Genomic DNA, 23,906 nt, shown 5'->3' with positions numbered 1-23,906 from the left:
GAGTACTACAATAAGAATAGGGCTTCCAACTAATCTACTCCTAGTCAAGGCTTTTATTTAAATTACTTAATTTCTCCAATTTAATTTCATGTTTATTCAACTCAAACTCTTTTTGAAAACATCTGATTAATAAAATAGCACACCTTTCTGCAACTCGTTGGGAGACGACCTGGGATTCATACTCCCAGTATTTTAATTTTAATTTTTGTGACAACCCTTCTAAATTGATAAGTGGATTTCTGGTTGGTTAAGAACTATACTTGCAACGCATATCTTATAACAATTCTTAATTTGCCAATTTCCGCCACGTCATTCTTCTTTGTAACTTCTAAGACAAGGATTTAGAGCCTTAAAGATCAACTCAAATTTGTAAAAAAAAACCTCTACAATTGCTGATTATCTCTCTCGAATTCAATGAATTGTGGAATCTCTTCTTGCAATAGGACCTCAAATCAGTAAGGATGATCATATGCAAGCGATCATCGATGGTCTTCCAGAAAATTACAATGACTACATTACATCTGTAATATCATTCCTTGGCACTTTTATTGTAAGTGAAGTTGAATCTTTTCTTAAAGCATATGATGATATGCTTGAACGCTTCAAAACTCCTAACAACTACATACCCATCGCAAATTTGTCTCAATCATTCTTTCCAACTAACAATCGACGTGGTGCTCGAAAAGGTCACGATGGACGATTCCAGAGAAGGGGAAGAAATTCTTGGAACAACACGCGCCCTTCCTGCCAGATTTGTAATGGGCACATTGCATGGAATTATTATTACCGTTTTGATCAACAGTATCACCCAAATTCTTCGTTACAACAATCATAAATCCCCTTCTCAAATACATTACCACCACCCTCCTCATCTATAATCCTCATGCATATCTCACAACACTATCTTCAATTGTTGAATCAATTTGGTATCCAGATTCAGGGGCAAGTCATCATCACGTTATCCCTAATCCAAGAAATCGCTTGAAAAATTCACAAAGTCTTCCTGATCCAAATCAATTATTTGTGGGTAATGGTGCGGGTATCCCTATCTCTAGTTTTGGTTCTTCTGTTCTTATTGATCAAACTAATAATTTTGCTTATCGATTACAAAATCTTTTATATGAGCCTAATATAACTCAAAATCTAATGAGCATTTCTAAGTTTGCAGAAGACAATAAGGTATTCTTTGAATTTTAGCCTAAGAAATGTTTTGTTCATGATCAAGTTTCTTGCCAATTCCTTGTCAAGACATCACTAGAGGGAGAATTTATGCCTTTGATAATCTTATTGTTCCTAAAAATGCTTCTTATTTGAAGAATCACGCTAATCGTTTGTGTTACTCTCTGAAACATTTACCATGCAATAACATATATTTTAATAAGTCTGATTCTACAATTTTCAATTCATACAATGTACCAACTTCCAATATAGACACTTGTAATACTTTTACTAATTTTAACAAGGGGTAAGTATTATTTTGGTCCCTAACATTTAGGGTCAGAATCAAAACCGTCCCTTACGTAATTTTCGATTTAATTTCCTCCCTAATGTTTTATTTCCTTTTAAAATCGTCTTTTCTAATAATTTTTTTTAAAATTACAAAGCTACCCTTTTCAGCCTTTCTGTTTCATGTGAAACACTTCATGTCTTTATTTGTATGTAAACCCTCAACATTAACCACACCGTTTCATAAACCAATGTGATTGCTTCATGCCCTAGCTCAGAATCGGAAATGAAGGAAGCTATTCTTGAAGAGAAGAGAGCAGGCGAGTTTCGGCTACTTGAAGGAAGGAACTTGAATAGTTGGTGAGGTAGCATTCGGAGGCTTGGCATAGGTATGATTTCTTCCCTTCCGTTGACTATGGTAGTTCTCCTCATAGTAGTTAGTTTTGGGTTAGATGGTTGTTTATAGATCATTGAATGGAGGCCAAATGTGTGTAGTGAGACTATGAATTAATATCACTGTGAAATAGGGATGTCTCTGTGTGTGTGTGTGTTTTTTATTGTTGCAATATGATAATGTGTTCTGATTACTCATAGGGTGTTGGAGAAGACAATGAAATATTTTAAACTAAAAGTCTACTATGAAGGATGGTTTACTTATCAAAATGGGCCATTACAGTATGTGGGAGGAGAAATAACAGTTATAGAAGAGATTGATTGTGATCGATGATTAGTATTTGAAGCCTATGCAGAGCTAAAGTAGTTTGGTTACATTCAGGAGAATATCTCAGCGTTGTCGTTCAAGGATCCTATAGATAAAGACATGGAGGAAAATTTGAAGTTATTTAAAGGTGATGCAGATTCGATTGCCATGTGTAAAATAGTTGAATTAAGAGAGTATGTAGAGTTGTTTGTTGTGCACAAGGTTGAGGAGGACAGCGTGTTTCCAGCTGCTAGCTACATTGATGTTGGGGAGGATCATGAGATGGTTGATAAAGGTGAAGGACAAGAGCTGGTTTTGTATGGTGGAGAATATGTGGGGCAAAGCCAATCTGAACCAGGTGCTGATGATACAATGCAGAGACTAGGGACAGTGATGTTGATGATAATAATAAAGTTGAGCTTGGTAATTCTGGTGATAGTGATAGTCTCGATTCAGAGTATAAACCATATAAAGAGGAGGATGACAGTACAGATGATTTGCACTTTATTGATAGTGAAGATGAGCTTGATCCTGATGTAAGTGGGTTTGAAGATGTGAATGTGATGACTGATAGGCGTAGGGTTGTGAAGAAGAAGGGAATGGAAACTGAGAACTTTGAAAATGATGAGCGAGCAAACATTGATGACTTAGAGTTGGATCACGAGGTTGGTGTTAAGGGATCAGGTTTAGACCATGAGGGAGTGAGGTATCCAGTGCACAAGGCACAAAAAGACATGAAGCAATATAAGTGGAAAGTTGGGACACTATATACATCTTGAGAGGAATTTAAAGACACTGTGACTGCATATGTTGTGCAAACTACAAGGGAAATTACATTTAGGAAGTGTGATATGAAAAAGGGTTAGGGCCGTTTGTTCTGGTGAGGGTCCTTTTTGGATGTATGCTGCAAAAATGGGAGAAGAGGATACTTGACAGTTTCGTAGCATGAATTTGACTCACACATGTACACAAGCACATATGTTGGGGATTTTACACTCAAAATGGCTTGGAAAGGCATTTAAGAAGAAGGTTGAATCGAATCTCAAGGTGAAGATAAGGGAGTTGGTTTCCAAGGCTAAAAAAAAAGTGGAACTTGACTGTTACTAAATCAATGGCAACGAGGACTAAACAGATTACATTGGATGAAATTCAGGAAACCTTTCGAGAGCAGTATAAGAGGATTTATGACTATGGACATGAGCTGTTGAGGGCAAATGTAGGCTCCTCTGTTTGTATACAAGTGCAAAGGTCCCCTGATTTTGATAATGAAGCTCAAACATCATCCATGACAAATTATTGTATCTTTCAGAAGATCTACGTGTGCTTGGAAGCATGCAAGCAGAGTTTCCAGTATTGCAGGTCCTTCATTGGTCTAGATGGATGCTTTTTGAAGACACCTCAAGTTGGACAATTTCTCACTGCAATAGGTTGGGATCCGAATGACCAAATGCTGCCCATTGCATATGTGGTTGTAGAGGATGAGACCAAGGACTCGTGGACTTGGTTCTTGAATCATCTTACATCTGACATTGGGATTGAGAGGATGGGAAAATCTACATTCATGTCTGACCAACAGAACGTTAGTATACTTCACCATATTTTACTTATGCACATTTACATTCTGTATTACTGTATATGAAGTATCACTAACTATATGCTCATTAATATCATGAATATAGGGTTTGTTGCCAGCATATGAGGATGCTATACTAGAAGTAGACAACCAATTCTATGTGAGACACTTATACAGAAACTTCAGGAAAAGGTTTCCAGAGTTACATTTAAAGCAAATGATGTGGAAGTGTGCTAAGGCGACTCACTAGAAAGATTGGGAGAGGTACATGGCCTAACTGAAAGCTGTGAATCAGGAAGTTTTTAGGTACCTAATTGCTATTCTCCCTAGGTATTGGTCTAGATCTAGGTTTGCATTTAATTCTAAAGTAGATACACTGGTTAACAACATGTCTAAGAGCTTTGATTCTGCCATAGTTGATGTTAGAGAGAAGCCGATAGTTATGATGTTAGAGAAGATTAGGGTTAAACTAATGACTAGGTGGGAAGAAAATAGAGAACTAGCTCAGAACTATCCAGGGACAATTCTACTTAAGATTAGAATGAAGTTAGAGAGAATGTCTAGATCAGCTGGGCAGTGGCAACCATATTGGTCTGTAGCTCAGAAATATGAGGTTGTTAATAGATTAGAAAATTTTGCTGTGGACATAGGCACCCATTAGTGTTCATGTAGAAGGTGGCAGATGAGTGGCATACCTTGTGTGCATGCTATTAGTTGCATCAATTTCAAGGGGCTTGACTTGGAACCATTTGTGGCCAACTGTTATAAGAAAGAAGCATACTTGAAGTGCTACGAGTTAGTAATACACCCTTTGAATGGACCTGATCTCCGGGAGAGAATAGCACATGGTGATATTATGCCACCCCCGTATAGAAGGTCTAGTCACAGGCCAGTAAAAAAGAGAAGACCAGCTGCTAGGGAGGAAGAGTAGAGCAGCAGCACTCACTTGTCAAGGAGTGGGGAGAAACAAAGGTGCTTAATATGTGGTTCAGTTGGACACAACGAAAGCAGCTGCCCTAAACCTATTGAGGATGAGGTATGATTTTTAATTTTTCTTTCTACTTTTTTTGAGTTTGTCATAAGACTAATATTGTTGTGTTTAATTGTAACTATCTATTAGGCCCAACATTCAAAAAAACTTAGCAAAGGGAAGAAGAAGAAGTCAAGCTCCAACTCACATCCTCCAGCTACCAAGGAAGGAAGAAAGACTGTATCTTCACAGCTCACTCGTAAACTGGGTGTCAAGAGGAAAATTGATTCAGCAATACAGCCACTATCTTTAACCCAGTCCAGCTCTGCAACACAGACAAAAAGGCCTAGAGGCAGGCCCAAGAAGCACACCAGCCCAAAGAAGCACACCAGCCTAATAAGTTCAGCACCTTCTTCATCCTCAGCATAGCCAAACATCACAACCTTTCCAGCCTCTCAACCAACCCTTACCACATCTTCAAGCCAACCGATTAGACACTTCTCTATCAAGAATTATAGAGCACCTCATGTTTCTCCCAAGAAACTAAGGTTTATGGCAAAGTTACCTCCAAGAAAATAGGGATTGCTTTAGGAAATTTAAAAAAATAGGAGCATATTTTGATACTTATATACAATGCATGTGGGTTTATTTTGAGTTATGTTTGTCTTAAGGTTCTAATAATGTCAATGTGGACTCTGTTAGCTACTTTTGGTTGGTCATATTTTGCTTATGAGCTACTCAGTGTTGTACTGAATTATTGGCTTGGAGCAGCCAACCCTTTTGCGATGAATTCTAGGTGTGAAACACTATGTTTATTATGTATGCTATTCTGATATTTACCATGTGCCTATTACTTAGTTTGTTGTTTATGACATTGTTATCGAATTATTCAGTAATGGAACCCATCTATTTGCCAAACTGAAATTCTACTCTCATTTCAGAAACTAACCATTCTTACATAATTGTCATTCATACATGTTGAAACAGATTCAACAGAACAGATTCAGGAAATCCACCTAAATAATAAACCCTACCCCAATTTACTTACAACAATAACAGCATACTACTACACACTTTTCATACAAGGTTCAATGGAATTACACACGGTTGCCTTACTTTTGAAAATTTCTGCAACAGCAAATACAAAAACCCAACCCACCCAAAAAATCCTAACACAACAACCTTCAGCTTCCATTCTGCCACTATCGTTCTTGATTTCAGCGAGGAAACCTTCCTCCTTATCCTGGCAATTTCTGACTGTTCAACTTCTGTCTTTGAATCTGCTCAATGAAAGAAGTTGCAACCTTGTTGTACCTACACATACCCACAGTGTTCACTCTTCATTCCATTATCCAAACGACTCAATTGAAAAGAAAAAAAGACAACAAACCTCAAAATAAACACAGTCCCAGAATCTGTGACCAGGATTCTCCCTTGTTCCTGAGGTTTGCAACACCGGCCTCTCACCATGAGAGCAAAGTAGCAGTCTGCCATGGGAGGAAGATCTGCTTCGAGACGAGGTTGAGCTATAGGCAGCCATGGCGTTCTCCCTCCAAGAGGTCAACGATGGTGGATTCTGCTACGGTGGATTTCACATTACTTTACCCTTTTTTTTTCATTACTTATATATTTATATTGCTTTTCTATTGTCATAATTACCGATAACAAACCAAAGGGCATTTTTGTTCTGAAAAAATAAGAAAGGACGATTTTAAAAGCAAAAAAAAAAAATTAAGGAGGATTTTAAATCAAAAACTACGTAAGGGATGATTTTGATTCTGACCCTAAACGCTAGGGACCAAAACAATACTTACCCCTGTTAATAACATTGAGAAGAGTTTCAATTTTGTTTATTCATTGTGTAAGAAAACAGATTCTCATATTATTTCAAATTTAACTTTTTGCACTAACAATGATCATATTTCTTATCACAATAAGAATGTAGCCCCTATTACTAAATTAGCTTTAACTGCTAACTCAGACACACACACTAATATGAATTTATGGCATAAACGTCTTGGACACAACTTTGCCAAATGTGATGCATGTTTTAAAAGATTACGGGGGAGGGGGGTTTATGTGTGTGTCTAGAGCATCCTCTTTTAAATATGTGTGTGAATTTTGTTCTCTTGCTAAAATATATGTCCTGTCATTTTCTAACTCTATTAACACAAAATTTGCCTCTTGAACTTGTCTTTGTTGATATATGAGGAGCATCCCTAGTGGTGTAAAGGTATGGATTTCAATACTACATATCATTTGTTGATACTTTTAGTTGTTACACTTGTATTTTCTATTAACTAATAAATCTCAAGCTTTTTCAGCACTTAAAACCTACAAATCTTTTATGGAAAATCAAACAAATTGCACCTTGAAAGCACTTAAATCTGATCATAGAATGGAGTTTTTATCACATGCCTTCACTAATTTTTTGGTTGAACACGACATTAAACACAAGTTTAGCTGCCCTTATACACACCAACAACAAGGATGTGTTAAGAGAAGACATTGTTTAATTCTTGAAACAGGTTTGTTATTACATGCTACAACATCCATCCTTGTGCAGTTTTGGGAGGATGCTTTTAGCACTGCTGTATATTTACTCAACAAATTACCCATTTTCATTTTGCAATTCTCATATCCTCTTTAAAGTTTATGTAAAAGGAAAAACCAAACTATACTAGGCTAAAATTATTTGGTTGTCAATGCTTTCCTTACCTTAGACTATATTATAAACGGTTTTTTTTAATAAAATAAAAAAATTATTATTTTTTCAAATACGATTTTTGAACTTTAATTCTCCAAATATGATTTTTTTTGTTTAGAGCAAGTTTGCCGCATCCCCGACGAACTCTATAAAAATTATAGAGTTCGCCTTACCCACGGCGAACTCCACTCAAATTTTTAAAAATCCACGTTTTTATTCCATATCATCGTCTCCAAAATAGTATATAGATCTCCAAACAGTATATAGGAGTACACAAAAATATATAGACAACAAGCATGATTTCTTCAAGGATTTTTTTAATTATAAATTAAAAAAAACAAGCCATATTTAACAATGGCAACCATTATCATCGTCTCTAAAAATACACAGGTACACTAGAATAAGCCATTTTAACAAGAATTTTTTTAATTATAAATTCAAAAAATAACTATTTCCCAAAAATAAAATACGACTTATTCCTGTGTACTCTTGTGTACTCTCATGTACTCTGGAGATGATGATAATAGTTACCATTGTTAACTTTCCAAACTCAATCTGATATATTTGAAGTGAAGTTCTGACGGAGGAAAAATTGCCAGTAAAGAATTTCACAAAAATGTCGCATTGCAAGTACAGTTCTAAACCAACAAATTATCCTCGATCAACGTTTAAATTGTTTGTCACTTAAGCAAACCCAATAAAATTGACTGAAGTATTTAAACCTTGGGTCGTCTCTCAAAGGAATTACAGGGAAGTGTAGTTTATTATTGGCTATGAAAAAGTTTATTTTTGGGTTTTGTAATAAGAAACAAGAAAGTAAAATGGCAAGAAAATAAATTAATAACAAAGAAAGCTCTTAGCAAGGAAAGAGAATTATAAGTCCTATCCTCATTATCATCGTTAATTGGGATGGTAAATGTAAATTGCTTTCACTTAGTTATCCTCTAACAAATGAAGGAAAGTCAAGCGAGCAAAATCGACTTAAGTTCACAAGTCTTAATCAAAGACTAGATTTAGTGAGGCTCAAGCCAACTAGCAACATTCAATCACCAATCAACAAAAGAATTTTGATAACTTAAAAGTCTCTAATTAATCAATCCAAGTCAAGAACATAAAAATCTAAATTAAAATCCACCCAAGAATTTTATCAAACACTTGGAAGGCATAAAATAAAAACATAGAAAACAAGACATAGGAAATTCTAAGACTAATCAAAGCAAAGAAATGACAATAACAAAGCAATTGAACAATAAGAAACATGAAACATAAATTGCATTAATGAAAATTGAAAGTAACACATGAACTCATGGACTAAATTAGAAAAATAAAGGAATCAATAAGAGAAGTAGATAACTAAAGTACTAGAACAAATAAAAGTAAGAGAAAACTAAATTAAAATAAGACTGAAACCTAAAACCTAAGGAGAAATTGAAAGAAAAAATCCTAAACCTAGAGAGAGGAGAGAGCCTCTCGCTCTAGAATTCTACATCTAAAACCTAAAGTGTGTATGAATGAAAAGTGAATGATTGTGTGAATCGAAATCCCCCTTCCAGCTTCACTCTGCAGCCTATTGTCCTCATTTTTGGGCTTGAAACTGGGTCAAAAGCAGCCCAGAAATTGCCCCCAGCGTTTTCTCGTAACTGAGGCACGTGACGCTTGTCACGCGTATGCGTCAGCCATGCGTACGCGTCGATGGATATTGAACTGGCCATGCGTACACGTCATCTACGCGTGCGCGTCATTTGTCTACTGCACCAGTCATGCGTACGCATCGTCCATACGTGTGCGTCGGCTCCAACTTCTCAAATCCTCAATTTCTTGTGTTCCTTCTACTTTGGCATGCTTCCTTTCCATCCTCTAAGCCATTCCTGCCCTATAAAACCTGAAAACACTTAACACACATATCACGACATTGAATGGTAATAAGAGAAGATTAGGAATTAGCAATTTTAAGGCCAAAGAAGCATGTTTTCAATCATAGCACAAAATTAGGAAGAAAACTTAAAAACATGCAATTTTCTATGGATAAGTATGAGAATAGTTGACAAAATCCACTCAATTCAATACGAAATAAATCATAAAATAGTGGTTCATCAAATCTCTCCACACTTAAACATTAGCATGTCCTCATGCTAAGCTCAAGAGAAGCTATAAAAGGGTGAAGATGAATGGTAGAATTTATGCAATGCAACCTATCTAAATGCAAGCTACCTACATGCGTCTACCTATTCTAAGCATATATGTGGTCAAAGTGAGTCAAATTTCCAAGAAATCATATATGCACAATCAAGGGCTAAATCAATCATATCAAAGCACATTCACAATTGAATTGAGTTATTCAAAAGAGTTCACAACTTGCAAGATAAGCAATGATCAAAGATGGACATATGGAATTGAGCAATTGAACCCTCATCAGATGTGTATATGCACTCTAATCGCTCAAATATTTAGGGTTAATCTACTCAAATCTCCTCTAATCATGCTTTCTAAAACTTTGTTCTTCACCTAGCCAATCAACAACTATTTAGTGTACAAATGCAAATATCGTGAGGGCTTTTCAAGGTTGTAATGGGGCTAAGATAAGGGTGAAGATATATGTATGGCCAAGTGAGCTATCATTTGAATCTTTGACTAACCTAAGTTCTCACCTAACACATACACACTATCTATACAATTCTAAAATCAAGCCTAGCCACCCACGATCTCACTTTTACACATATACATACACTCATGTATCAATTCTAATTCCATCACATATGCATTGACCTTTTTATTGAACTTAACATTGGGGTAATTTTATCCCCTATTCATTTATTTCTTCTTTTTTTTCTTTTTTTCTTTTTTTATATGAAAACATAATATATACAAAGGATATCGATGCATATGGTTTCTATAATTTCAAACGAGTATACACCCAAATTCTCAATATTTGTCAATAAAAACAAAACACATTCTCATCAACCAAAGTCCCCACGTTTCTCCACACTTAATTAACACACACACACTCACTATCTTAAACTAACCAAAGATTCAAATAGGATAATTAATTGTCTTTCCGCTTAAGGTTAGTGATGTGGTAATGTAAAGAACAAAAGGGAATTAAACATACTCAAAGTGGTGAACAAAGGCAAATGAAATGGTAGGATATTTGGGATAAGTGAGCTATAATCAAATGATGGTCTCAATCACATAATTGCATGAATATACACTAAATAATGGACATATAGAATGGAACAAACCAAAGATTGCAATCATAGAGAAGAAAACACACGAGAATCAAAATCATGGTAAAATAATGTAACCATACAATTAAGCTAAAAAACTCACGGGTTGTGTGTTCTTAGCTCAAAAACTATATTCCAAGCTATATATACATCATGCAAGTTTCAAAAAAGTTTCAACTCAAATCAATTGGAATCTTAATGCCCTTTTTAAGAAAAAGAAACATTCCTTGAAAATTTCTTCAAATTGACCAACATTTATTATATTATATATATACTAAATGATATAATGTGATTGTGAAAAGTTAAAAATTCCTAGTTTAATCTTATTTTCAACCAAATCAATGTCTCATATGCGACGGATAAACTAAGCTCAATTATGCACATTTTTTCCAATCACAACTAATAAACTAAAATAGCTATATATATATACTATCAAACTAAAAGTGCAAATCAAACTAAAAATCTAAGATATATACAAGCAAAAGTGCAGAATGCAAAAAACTAAAAAATACTCAAAACAACTAATATATACAAGAATCCAAAAGTGCAATAAAGTAAAAATGCAAGTACTGAAAATAAAACAAAATAAAAGCAGAAGTGTCTGGAATAGTTCACTAAAATATAGACTCTGCCGATGACGGCGACCTCCCCACACTTAGAAGATTGCATCGTCATCGATGCTAATAAACTCAAGATGGGTGAGAGGGGTTAACGTCTTCAGCTCCATTGTCTCCTATGGATGGATGTGGCTCTGGCTGTGGCTCCACAGAGATTTGCTACTCTGTAAGGGCCTGTGTCTGTGTAGGGGACTCTGCCTACTGTGCCTGATCCTCCTAAGCCTCCTCTTCCGCCTCAGACTGGTCGAAAGGAGTATCGGGCTCAAAGGGAATATTAGTGCCAGAAGCTATCATTTGTCTCAGGTGTTGGTATCGTCACTTCCCGCGATGTTCTATCTGGTCCATGCGCTCGGAAAGGCACTGCACAAAATGATAAGTCGGCTAGGATAATGATGAAGGTGCCGGTCTAGTGGATGCAGATGGTGCTGTCGGTCCGGCTGCGACGTAGGAAGAAGCCGGCTCAGAAGCTGCTGCAATGGTAGCTCGGTCTCGTCGCCGGGCTGCCGTTCGGTCACCAACCCGGCTCCCCCAAGGAATAACCTTCTCCTTGCCGTGAACAGCTGGTGGTGTCCCGTCTGCTAGCTCCCAAGGTACCTCAGCCCTGTGAGTGAGCTGCGTGATTAAACATGGAAATGGGAGGTTGTCCCTGATGTGGGCCTGGTACATGAATCGTCTGATGAGTCGGGGAAGGTACAACTCCTTCCCTTCTAGGACGCACCAGATCAACACTAGCATATCCACCGAGACCACTGTGAAGTGAGTGCTAGGCATGACATATGTGGATAAGAACTGCTACCACACCTTAGCCTCCTTCGTCAGGTAGTCAAACTTCATGCCCTTGGGAGTCACTTTAGAGGAACCCATCTCCCAAGGTGCACCTAGCTGGGCAACTATACTACGGAGTGCATCCCAATGAAAGCTCATGAAGTGCATATCCTCCTTAGCCTTGTGGAAGGCATCCTTAACACTGATCTTAGGCTGAAAGTGGAGGATGTTCTCAATATCAGCCTCTGTGATCATAACCTGTCTGTCATGGAGGTGAACTGTATCAAGAGTCACTCTGTAGAAATTGCAGTAGAACTCCCAGACCCAAGACTCGTTCACCCTCAGTAGCTCTCTGTCCAAAAAGACCCAGCCCCACACCTCAATCCAATGCTTAGTGTACTGCCTCAGATCGGAGGGGATAGGTAGTTTCTTCTCCAGAATGAGCTTTCAATGCTCATAGTGCGGGAATTAGAGCTCACAGTATAAGTTGGCAAACTTCACTGAGTTGGTACAAGGCGTAGCTTGATCAGCCTTCTCCTTCTCATTAAGATGCTTCTCAGATGTACTAGAGGTCGCCAACTCTGTAGATGGCTAAGACCTCTTTCTCTTGCTGGAAGTGGCCTTGGCTTTCCCTTTACCTCTGTCAGACATCCTGAAAAACAGAAATTAAAGGATACAGAATATTAAGCAAAGCAGAGGTATGAAAAGCAAGTATATAATCAAACAGTCAGAAAATAGGAAACAAAAGGGTATTGAGGTACACTCTTGAAGTGAGTAAAAAAGTAAATTCTTGGAATGGAAGAAAAGTAGAATTCACAAATCAATCAGAAACACAATCCAAGAATTCATGCAATAATGTTTAAGATGCTTGTTCGTCAAGAAACAGAATTTATCATGCCTCAAAAGAATTTAAAAGAGTTAGTTTAAAAAAAGGAAAAATCCAAAATAAAAGTGAAAAAGTTAATTAAATCAAAAGTTAGTAAAGCAGGTTAGAAATTAGTGGCATGACAATTATTGAACTTAACCAAGAGAAGTTCAAAAAGTTTAGGAAACAAGCATACTTACATTCATGAATTGTACTGCAAGTCATTGATGATGAAATATGTAATGCAGCATAAGCACACAAAGAAATGAAAGTCATCATCAATATGTTTGATCACTAAATTTGTAAGAATTGGTGTGAAAGAATTGAAATATATGCTTGGTGTAACCAAAAGAGTATTGAAGTCAACTTCCATTCAAAAGGGCTTACACCAGTGAAAAGCACCAATTGTTACAAATATAAAGAACCTCAATTAAAAAGAAACAAGTTCAAGTCAAACGGAAAAGTTACGAAAATAGCTTCATTGGTTAAGGAAAATGGAAATTGGACTTGTACCAAGAAGACGAAAAGGTTTTGACTTAAACTTGAAAGATTGAAAACACAAAAGAGGTTCACATTAACTTGGTTAACTAAGGTCCTAGTTGACACAGAAATTCGTCAAATAGTTCCTTGATGTCATCAATGATGTAATTCAAATAAAGGGAACTAAAGAAGAGCAGAAATGCTAGCCGACCAATTCATGAAATGAATTTGGCAATAACCAAATGAAGCCAAAGTCAAAATGTGCCGTATTCAATTTGCAATTGAAAATTAATAGCATAAAGATTTCAGAAAAAGGAAAAAAAATCGGCAACATTCTGGCAGTAAATTGAGTGTTCCTAGAATACAAACAAGCAGCAAATTCAATCCACATGAGCTTAGGATAAATTTAAACAAGAGTAAAACACATTAAACTCATACGAAAATAGCATTATCAAGCAGAACAGCATCAATAGTAGCAAGCACAATGGCATGTATCAGCATCATATGAATTGCAACAATAACAACACAATCACCATAAAAACAAGTCAAAACTCAGCCATCAACAAGAGTGTAGCAGCAAGCAATAACGAGGGAGCAATACTCATCAGGCCTAACCAATCCAGACAGCATAAACAACAAGAATCAAACCTAAATCCACTAACCAAAATCCTAAAAACTACCTAACCACCTAGAATCAACTAACATGCATTTTTAACTAATCTAATTAAACAGAAATTAAATAATTAATCAAACATATTCTAACAGAATAATAAAAGAACTCAGAAAGGGAAACAGGGGAAACCTGGAAGGGAAGCAGAAACAGAAAAGAGGCAGAACAGAGGACTAGAAGGGGGTGGAATGCAGCACACAACCGGCCCAGAGGTGGCGTTACCAGCAGTGGTTGAAGAAGAACCGGTGGTAGAGCGAGGGAAGCAGAGCCGTAAAAGAGAGGTGGCTCAGGAACAATTCTTGAAGAATCAGGCGAGGTGGTTGAAGAGGAGAGGAAGGAAAGAGTAGGGGTGGTGAGCGCCGGTGACAAAGGTGGCTGTGGCGGAGCTGGAGGATGGAGAGAGGACGAAACGGCCGAGAAAGGAAAATAGAGAGGGAAGAAGAAGGAAAGAAAAGGGAAGAAAGAGAGGTGGCCGGCGGCGGCTCGGGGTTACCGGATTGGTGTGGGTGGTGGTGGTTGACGGAGGTTTGATAGTGGTGGCAATGGAGGGTGGGAAGCAGAGAGGAGAAAGAGATGTTAGAGGAAGAAGAGAGAAGGCTTACGTGAATAAGCTAGGGCACTCGCGTCAGGGGGTTATCACATTTAAATCCACGCATCACGCTTGCGCGTGGAAGATAAAAATAGGCATCGATGCGTGCGCGTCTATCATGCGTGGGCGCGAGAGGAGAGAAGAGGGTATGACGCGTACGCCTAGACAACGCAATCGCATGGGTGAAATTTTTGCTAGACGCACGAAACCAGCACAGTTTCATCACAACTCTCTGGTTTTTGTACTAGAGGCAGCATTTAGGTACGACGTGTGCGCGTCGGCCACGCCTACACGTGGAATGTCAAAAATTCATATGACGCGTATGCGTCAGCGATGCGCACGCGTGGATTTGGGTTGTGCATTTGGCACCCCACCCGCATGGTTCCAGCGCAACTCTCTGGTTTTTGTACCAGAGGTTGCAGCATTCAATATGACGCGTGCACGTCGGCCATGCGCATGCGTGAGACTTTTTTTTTTTATAATAAACTAACAAGCTATCAAAGTGATGCCAAACGTTAATAAACAAGCGAAATCACAACGTAAACTAAATAAAGCTAACTAAAAATGAAAATTCAACTTATTACCAACATAAATAAAAGAGAAAATAGGAAGAAGTTACCATGGTGGGGTGTCTTCTACCTAGCACTTTTAGTTAAAGTCCTTAAGTTGGACATTTTGTGAGCTCCTTGTCAAGGAGGCTTGTGCTTGAATTCATCCTCAAACTTCCACCAATGCTTAGACTTCAAATAATTGCTAGAGTTTCCATTCAAGTGCATTGGTGAAGGTCTTCACAAGCTTTGAGCTCCTAAAGTTGATCCTCTTGTATGCCGGGATCCCAAATCTTGTTTCTACACCCATCTTCAAGTTGTTCATCAAAATCCCATCCGGGTGGTAAGCAAGCCGAATTCTCAATGAAGTACTGGTGCATGAATCCCCACACTTTTGTACAGCTGTACCAGTAAGTGCACTCGGTCGTCCAAGTAATACCTGAGCGAGTCAGGGTCGATCCCACGAGAATTGTTGGTTTGAAGCAAGCTATGGTTATCTTGCAGGTTTTAGTCAGGCAAAATCAGAAGTTGTTGGATCGATAGAGTGAAAAAGGTCTAATATATAAACAGATATTTAAACTAAGTTGGCATGTAAATAAAAAAGGTAATCAGTAATAGGAATATGATTAAGGATTGGAGTTGCTTAGCCTTTCTGAATTAACTCTAGTATTGCTGTCTTCTCTGCTTGTGAATGATCTCTTCTATGGCATGCTGTATGTGATTGACACTGGTTTGAGCAGCTGCCAATACTCCTCCAGATCTGAACCCCAAGTTTAGTGCAGATCCATTCTGATTGAGGGTGAAGCTCGTACAGTTCATTGGTTTCTGCTCTTTTGGGCGCTGGACGCCTGGATGGGGGCAGGTAGCTGGCATTGGACGCCAGTTTTAGGCCTTCTAATCCGAGCAAAGTATGGAGTATGAACTATTATATATTGCTGGAAAGCTTTGGAAGTCAGATTTCCATAGCCGTTAAGAGCGCTCCATTTGGACTTCTGTAGCTCCAGAAAATCTCTTCCGAGTGCAGACAGGTCAGATCCGGACAGCAGATGCAGTGCTTTCTCTATCTCTGAATCAGACTTCTGCTCCAGCTCTTCAATTTCAGCCAGAAAATCACTGAAATTGTACAAAAATACAAAAACTCGTAGTAGAATCCAAAAATGTGAATTTAATACTAAATCCTATAAAAACTCAATAAAAACTAAATAAAAACTATTAAAAACTATATGAAAATGATGCCAAAAAATGTATAAAAAATTCGCTCATTACAACACCAAACTTAAAATGTTGCTTGTCCCCGAGAAACCAAAAAACACAATAGGATAAAAAAAAATTAAGATACAATAAATTTCTAAGTTTCCAGTGAAGCTTAGTTACAATTAGATGAACGGGACTTAGTAGCTTTTTGCTTCTGAATAGTTTTGGCATCTCACTATCCATTGAAACTCAGAATGGTTGGCATCTTTAGGAACTTAGAATCCAGATGATATTATTGACTCTCCTAGTTCAATTCTTTTTTTATTAGTGAACACAGTTTTCAGAGTCTTGGCCGTGACCCTAAGCACCTTGTTTTCCAGTATTACCACCGGATACAATAATGCCACAGACACTTTAACTGGGTGAACCTTTTCAGATTGTGACTCAACTTTGCTAGAGTCCCCAGATAGATGTGTCTAGAGTTCTTAAGCACACTCTTTTTTTGCTTTGGACCATGACTTTGCAGGGAAGTTTGGTTTATTACTAGCTATGGAAAAGTTTATTTTTGGGTTTTGTAATAAGAAACAAGAAAGTAAAATGGCAAGAAAATAAACTAATAACTAAGAAAGCTCTTAGCAAGGAAAGAGAATTAGAAGTCCTATCTACATTATCATCGTCAATTGTGATGGTAAATGTAAATTGCTTTCACTTAGTTATCCTCTAACAAATGAAGGAAAGTCAAGCGAGCAAAAATGACTTAAGTTCACAAGTCCTAATCAAAGACTAGATTTAGTGAGGCTCAAGCCAACTAGCAACTTTCAATCACTAATCAACAAAAGAATTTTGATAACTCAAGAATCTCTAATTAATCAATCCAAGTCAAGAACATAAAAATCTAAATTAAACTCCACCCAAGCATTTTATCATACACTTGGAAGGCATAAAATAAAAATATAGAAAATTGACAAGACATAGGAAATTCTAAGACTAACCAAAGCAAAGAAATAACAATAACAAATCAATTGAACAATAAGAAACATGAAACATAAATTTTATTAATGAAAATTGAGAGTAACACATGAACTCATGAACTAACTTAGCAAAATAAAGGAATCAAAAAGAGAAGTATATAACTAAAGTGCTAGAACAAATAAAAGTAAGAGAAAACTAAATTAAAATAAGACTGAAACCTAAACCTAAGGAGAAATTGAAAGAAGAAACCCCTAAACCTAGAGAGAGAAGAGAGCTTCTCTCTCTAGAATTCTACATCTAAAACCTAAAGTGTGTATAAATGAAAAGTGAATGATTGTGTGAATTAAAATCCCCCTTCTAGCTTCACTCTGCAGCCTATTGTCCTCATTTTCGGGCCTGAAATTGTGTCAAAAGTAGCCCAGAAATCGCCCCCAGCGTTTTCTCATAGCTGAGGCACGTGATCCTTATCACGTGTATGCGTCAACCACGTGTACGCATCATGCACGCATGCGCGTCATTTGTCTGCTGCACCAGTCAGGCGTACGCATCGTCCATGCGTGCGCGTCGGCTCCAACTTTTCAAATCCTCAATTTCTCGTGTTCCTTCCACTTTGGCATGCTTCCTTTCCATTCTCTAAGCCATTCCTACCCTATAAAACCTGAAAACACTTAACTCACATATCACAACATCGAATGTAATAAGAGAAGATTACAAATTAGCAATTTTAAGGCCAAAGAATCATGTTTTTAATCATAGCACAAAATTAGGAAGGAAACTTAAAAACATGCAATTTATATGGATAAGTGTGAGAATAGTTGACAAAATCCACTCAATTCAATACAAAATAAATCATAAAATAGTGGTTCATCAAATTTGCTGGGGTAAGGCGAACTCTATAAAATTTATAAAGTTCGCCGGGGGTGCGGCGAACTTGCCTAAATGCCCAAAAAAATCGTATTTAGGGAATTAAAGTTCAAAAATCGTGTTTGGGAAAATAATAATTTTTTTATTTTATTTTAGTAAAAAACCTATTATAAACACAAACCAGAATATATGAATGAGAAATGTCTTTTCTTAGGTTATGATAATGATCATCTTGGTTATAGGTGAATGACTAAAACTGGCAAGATCATTATCTCTAGACATGTCATTTTTAATGAAGATATTTTTTCACATTATAAACTATTCTCTACCAAGACTGCAGCTAATTCTGATAGCAATATATCATTATGTCTTAATAATTTTTTTATTCCTCTCTCTGTGGTTACAGAATAATATACTGTATCTCAGTTATAACAATCAAACACCATCACTCAAAATATTGCTAATGATGATTCTATTCCACAACCAACTTCTTAACAAATAACCAACCAAAATAATTTACCTCCGTACCAACCTCAATCAAACACTGACGCCACAACACAACACAATTCAGCTCCAATTAATGGAATTGACACTGCTTACCCTCTTTAACACCAACACCTACTAATATACATCTAATGATAACCAGTTCTAAATCTGGCATACACAAACCAAAATTCTTCACTACAATTGTGCCAGATGATCTCTATCTTCAAATCCTAAAGAATGTGCCTAAGGCCTTAAGGACACCTTATTGAAAAGATGTAATGAATGCTGAATTTCAGGCCCTGATGAAATGCCATACATGGGACTTGGTAGACCCACCATCCAATGCAACCATTATTGGTTGTAAATGGGTTTATGCTATCAAACAAAATAGCAAGTGATATAATTAGGTATAAGGCGCAGTTGGTTGGAAAATACTATCATAAAAAAGAGGGTGTAGATTATGAACAGATTTTTAGCCTAATAATAAGACCATCAACTCTCAGAATTGTGCTAACTATTGCTCTCACTCAAGGATGGACTTTGAGACAGTTTGACTTCTACAACACATTCCTAAATGGTTAAAGAGCAAGTCTATATGCAATAGCCTAAGGGTTTTGAAAGCACAGATTCTTATAAAGTGTGTAAGCTCAATAGAGCCTCGTATGGTTTGAAACAGGCTCCTCGAGCATGGTTTAACACATTAAAAGCAACTCTTCTCAGATTTGGTTTCACAAGCACACGATCTGACATATCACTTTTTTCTGAGAAATTTAAAGAATTTAGTAACATACCTATTAGTATATGTAAATGACATTGTAGTCACAAGGAGTAATTCGAGTGAAATTTGAACAATTAATCTACAATTTGAATAGCATTTTTCCTCTCAAAGACTTGGGGAAGTTAAATTTCTTTCTTGGTTTAGAAGTTACATACTTTGCTAATGGTTTTGTTTTGTTGTCACAAGAAAAGTATGCTTAGGGATCCTTGAAAAAGCTAGGATGATGACATCCAATCTAATGCCAACACTAATAATTACACCTCTTAAGCTTCATAAAAATGATTCAGAACCTTGTGAAGATCCAGTTCTATACAGATCTATCGTTGGATCCCTTCAGTATCTAATAACTACACGTTCAGATTTATCGTCTTATGCAGTAAACAAAGCCTTCCAATTCATGCATAATCCTACAACAATGCAGCAGAAATCTGTGAAGAGGATATTGAGGTTCATCAAAGGTATAATGGGACAAGGTTTATTGTTTACTAAAAGCACTGACTATAGAATTATTGGTTTTGCATATGCTGATTGGGAGCTGACTTGGTTGATTGAAAGAGTGTTATAGGTTATTGTATATACCTAGGACCTAATCTAGTGGCTTGGAAGTTGCATAAGCAAAGTGAAGTGACCAGAAGTAGCACAAAAGTTGAGTGTCGTTCCATTACATCTGTTGAAAATGAGGTCATTGCAATACAACAATTTCTGCAGGAATTGGGTGTGGTTCAAGCCGTACTCCTTACTACCTGCCATGATAATCAAAGTGCTTGCCAGCTTATCCTATATTGCATAGTAGATGCAAGCATATGGAGTTGGACCTACATTTTATAAGGGAGCTAGTAAATTAGAAAAAGCTTTTTGTTACTCATATTCCATCACAAGATTATATGACAGATGTGTTGACCAAACCAATTTCATATCTTTTGTTTGATAAGTTTATGCATAAACTTAGGATGTGTGAGGCACCCCACCTAAGTTTAATGTAATGACCTAGTTTTTGGCGAAACAGAGAGAAGCTCAGTGAAGGAAGCACCTCCAAGCACCTCTACTATATTATCAAGCACCTCAATCTATATCATTATTATGTCATCACTAAGCAAGAACTTCTTTACAGATAAGCTCGACGACACAGTCGCGAAGAACCTAGTTTTTGAGCTATTTCGGTTAGGAGTTTTAGACTCTGGTTTCCGTAGCTAGTCTCAGTTTGACGAACCAGACTCGATTCATGAGAGAAGAAAGATAATAATATAATATTATTATTATATTAGTATTAGAGATGCTTGAATAATATTATAATATTATTTGATTTGTTTTAGTAAAAACAGGAGATCGGTTTAACCGAGTTTACAGTCTATTGGTGCAGAGTAATACCAGCACTCTCTGATGACTTTAGCCATGCTAATGACACATCATATACCTTATATTATCATGTTAATCATGTTAATAGTGTCATCTATACTAGTAGCTTAGATATTAATCTCCAGATGAGTTATTAAGTGTATGTTCTAATACATCTTGTTTTAGTAATTATATACTTGAGATATTTTTCAACAACCTCCCTAACTAGCCAATCATCATCAAGCACATCTTTCCTCACCCCTAAGACCTTCGAAGGCTGGTCATTTTCTTCCTTTTGGCCGAAAATGACAAGAGAGAAACTTTCATGACGCTTTAATCTTCAAAGCTTGATTTCTTCTGAACAAAAACTTAGATCAAAATTCCAATTACACCAAAATGACTCTCTCTTCTTTCTCTTCACAATCATATGACTAATCAAGGCTGGAATTAAGGTTAGTTGGCTGTTCTTTCTTCCTTTTGCTTTGGTTTCAAGGAAAAAGTGCATGAACGTGTGTTTTCTTGATGTTCTTCCTTAGATCTCTTGCTTAGCTTGACTTGTGGGCCAATTATCTTCAATTTACAGAAAGTTTAAGGTGAGGATATCCTTCCTAAGCTGCTGCTAAAGTTTCAGTTAGTTGATAGTTTTGAGTTTTAAAGTTGTTCTTGATTGGATTTAGGAGGAAAAAAGGCTTAAAGAACACCTTAAGGACCAACCGAATTTGGAGCAGCAAATCAAGGTAGGGTTTGGTAAAATTAATCTTGATTAATTGTGTTTGAGTTGTGTTTGAGCAGCAAAAAAGTGTGATTATGATTGTTCTTCTTTTATCCTTTCGGTTTGATTTATGATTATATTTTTTTATTATTATTTTATTCAAAGATCTTTCTTTCATTCAAAGATCCTTTCTGTTTGATTTATGAGTATGTTTATTATTTTTATCTCATTAAAAGATTCTTTCTGTTTGATTTATCTATGCCAATGTTACTATTCTTCTCTTATGTATTTTGCCTTGCTTTATGGCCTACGAGAACATCAAACCAAGTTTATGAGTTAGCATTCTATATGTTTTAACATTATAAGTATTTTGTTATGAGTCACATGAGTCATAACATAAGTAAATGATAAGCATCTAAAAGTCATACCACTTTGACTAACAAAACCTTTTGAAAATAATAATTGAACAATATTGCATTACATTATTTTTATTTTAAAACTCGGAGTGATTGGGGATGGATATGATAATACCATATAGATAAACTATTGAGAAACTTTTGTTTCTCACCCCTTTTTCATACCATCTTCAGGAACAACACGGTGCAAAGCAATACACTACTTGATTAAGCTAAAAAGATCAGCACATTTAAGATAGTTAGGAGCGGGATATCAAGGACATAGATACGGAACATTAAGCACTTACCCAAATTCATATTAAGGATGGAGGATAGGCGATTGTTTTAGCCATAGTTATGCAAAGTGAGAGAATTAGGATCCCGTGTGTGTCGTATTTAATCTTTATTAAGTGACTACAATTGTGGTCATGATGTTTATTTTTATTTATATATGATCATTTGATATGAATAAAGTTTGTCATTTTTTTTGCCTTTATAATTTAGTATGCCCACTTTCTAACTTAGTATCACTAGGTTCACTTATACTTCCCAACTAGTAACGATTCTTGTGATTAAGGTTTTCACTATTTTCAAATAGATTTCAAAAATAAAAACTAGTTATCCACCTTTTTTTATGAAATATTTTATATAAAGATTTTATTTTTTAGAGTTTTTGCAAAATTTGAGTATCAATAATCAATATAATCCAAATAAGACTTAAGGCTAGTTTAGAAATATTAGGGTGTTACAACATGAGGTAAGCAAGATTCTTTTAATAAGTTACAATTGCATAAATTACCTTGTTTTAGTACCTATTACTAATGATTATTTTACAATTTATGTTGTAGTTCCTGTGGACGCTGTAGGACGACCTTGCACTGCAGGCCCTATGGCTGAAGGATAAGGTAGAATAGGGAACAAGGATGTCTATTATTCCCCTCATCTATTTTAACATAGTTGAGTTTTATCATGTTGACCTGGTGAAATGCCAGTTTGGTGGCGAGCAGCCAGTGCCAGGGGTTCCGGTCAATGTCGACAGGTTCCTGACCACCACAAGGCGGGACAAGGACATATGGTGGCTACCAAGCTTGCGAAGTGGTATGATGGTTGGAAGACTCGGTTTGAGGAGGGACATTGGATCTCCATTCAGCCGTTCACAGACTATCGGCTACGCATGAGTACTAGGATTGGTACCTTTAGGCTTGCCGCGTTAGACATTTGTCAGGGAAGCATGCTCTTGATGACCCTAGGTAGTTGGACTTACCGGATAATGTCCAGCCTTCTGCCAACTAGCCGAGGGACGTACTTCACCTTCAGTTAAACTTGACATCACCAATATTCGAGATTTTGTCGGAGGATAACACGAAGACTCCAAGGGGATCCTGCTGCATATTGTAGGCAATGAACAGGGTACCTTAATCGGTCTAACTCCACAACTCGATACTCAGCTCTTTTGCGATTGTTGTAATCCTTTATACCCTGCATTACTGCATCTCTACTCTTGAATCTGTGGCCAATCCGAAACTCCATACTACCGTCTAAGTTGTAATCGTCTTCACCCATGTTGGAAAATGGAGTTTTTTCATGCATCACATCCAGATCAAATGTATGATAGTGGTTGGGTACAACTGATAAGACCAGAATTTGGTGCGGGACAGGTAGAAAATACTAAACTGATGTCTCGACCGGCGTCTCTGGTACAAACTTCTCCTCCTCATCATCTTCAAAAAAACCACTATTGTTGCTATCTGTAACATACTCCTTGTCGGAGTCCTAATCATCCACGTCCATGTCTTCCACTGGACTAGCAACATGTAGCGGTGGTGGTGCAAGAGGTGGTCATCATGCACAAAATTCGAGCGGCCAGATCCACCACCACCAACATCACCGACATCCGCAGAAAGCTCTATCACTTGTTCTACCATGATTCTCTTATGGATGTCAAACATGAGGCGCACTTGCTCGTCGCCATGGAGCCAAAACAGACAAAATCGGAAAACTCCATTTCCCATCGGA

The 23,906-nt window shown here is 36.9% G+C and overlaps 1 protein-coding gene across 1 annotated transcript; it reads left to right on the top strand.

The window, feature by feature from the left end:
- The first annotated feature begins 3,257 nt into the window (after positions 1 to 3,257).
- On the top strand, positions 3,258 to 11,515 carry LOC148567045 (uncharacterized). Its single transcript, XM_088484516.1, has 5 exons — positions 3,258 to 3,725; positions 3,826 to 3,911; positions 4,050 to 4,332; positions 4,450 to 4,611; positions 11,426 to 11,515. Exons 1-5 carry the CDS (start codon positions 3,258 to 3,260, stop codon positions 11,513 to 11,515), a joined length of 1,089 nt encoding a protein of 362 aa, XP_088340642.1.
- The last annotated feature ends 12,391 nt before the right edge of the window (positions 11,516 to 23,906 follow it).

The sequence above is a fragment of the Arachis ipaensis genome, chromosome B4 (genome assembly GCF_059453495.1).
Source record: "Arachis ipaensis isolate K30076 ecotype BB chromosome B4, ASM5945349v1, whole genome shotgun sequence".
NCBI lineage: Eukaryota > Viridiplantae > Streptophyta > Magnoliopsida > Fabales > Fabaceae > Arachis > Arachis ipaensis.
Note: the sequence above shows the minus strand (reverse complement) of the source record. Positions and strands in the feature narration are given on the sequence as shown.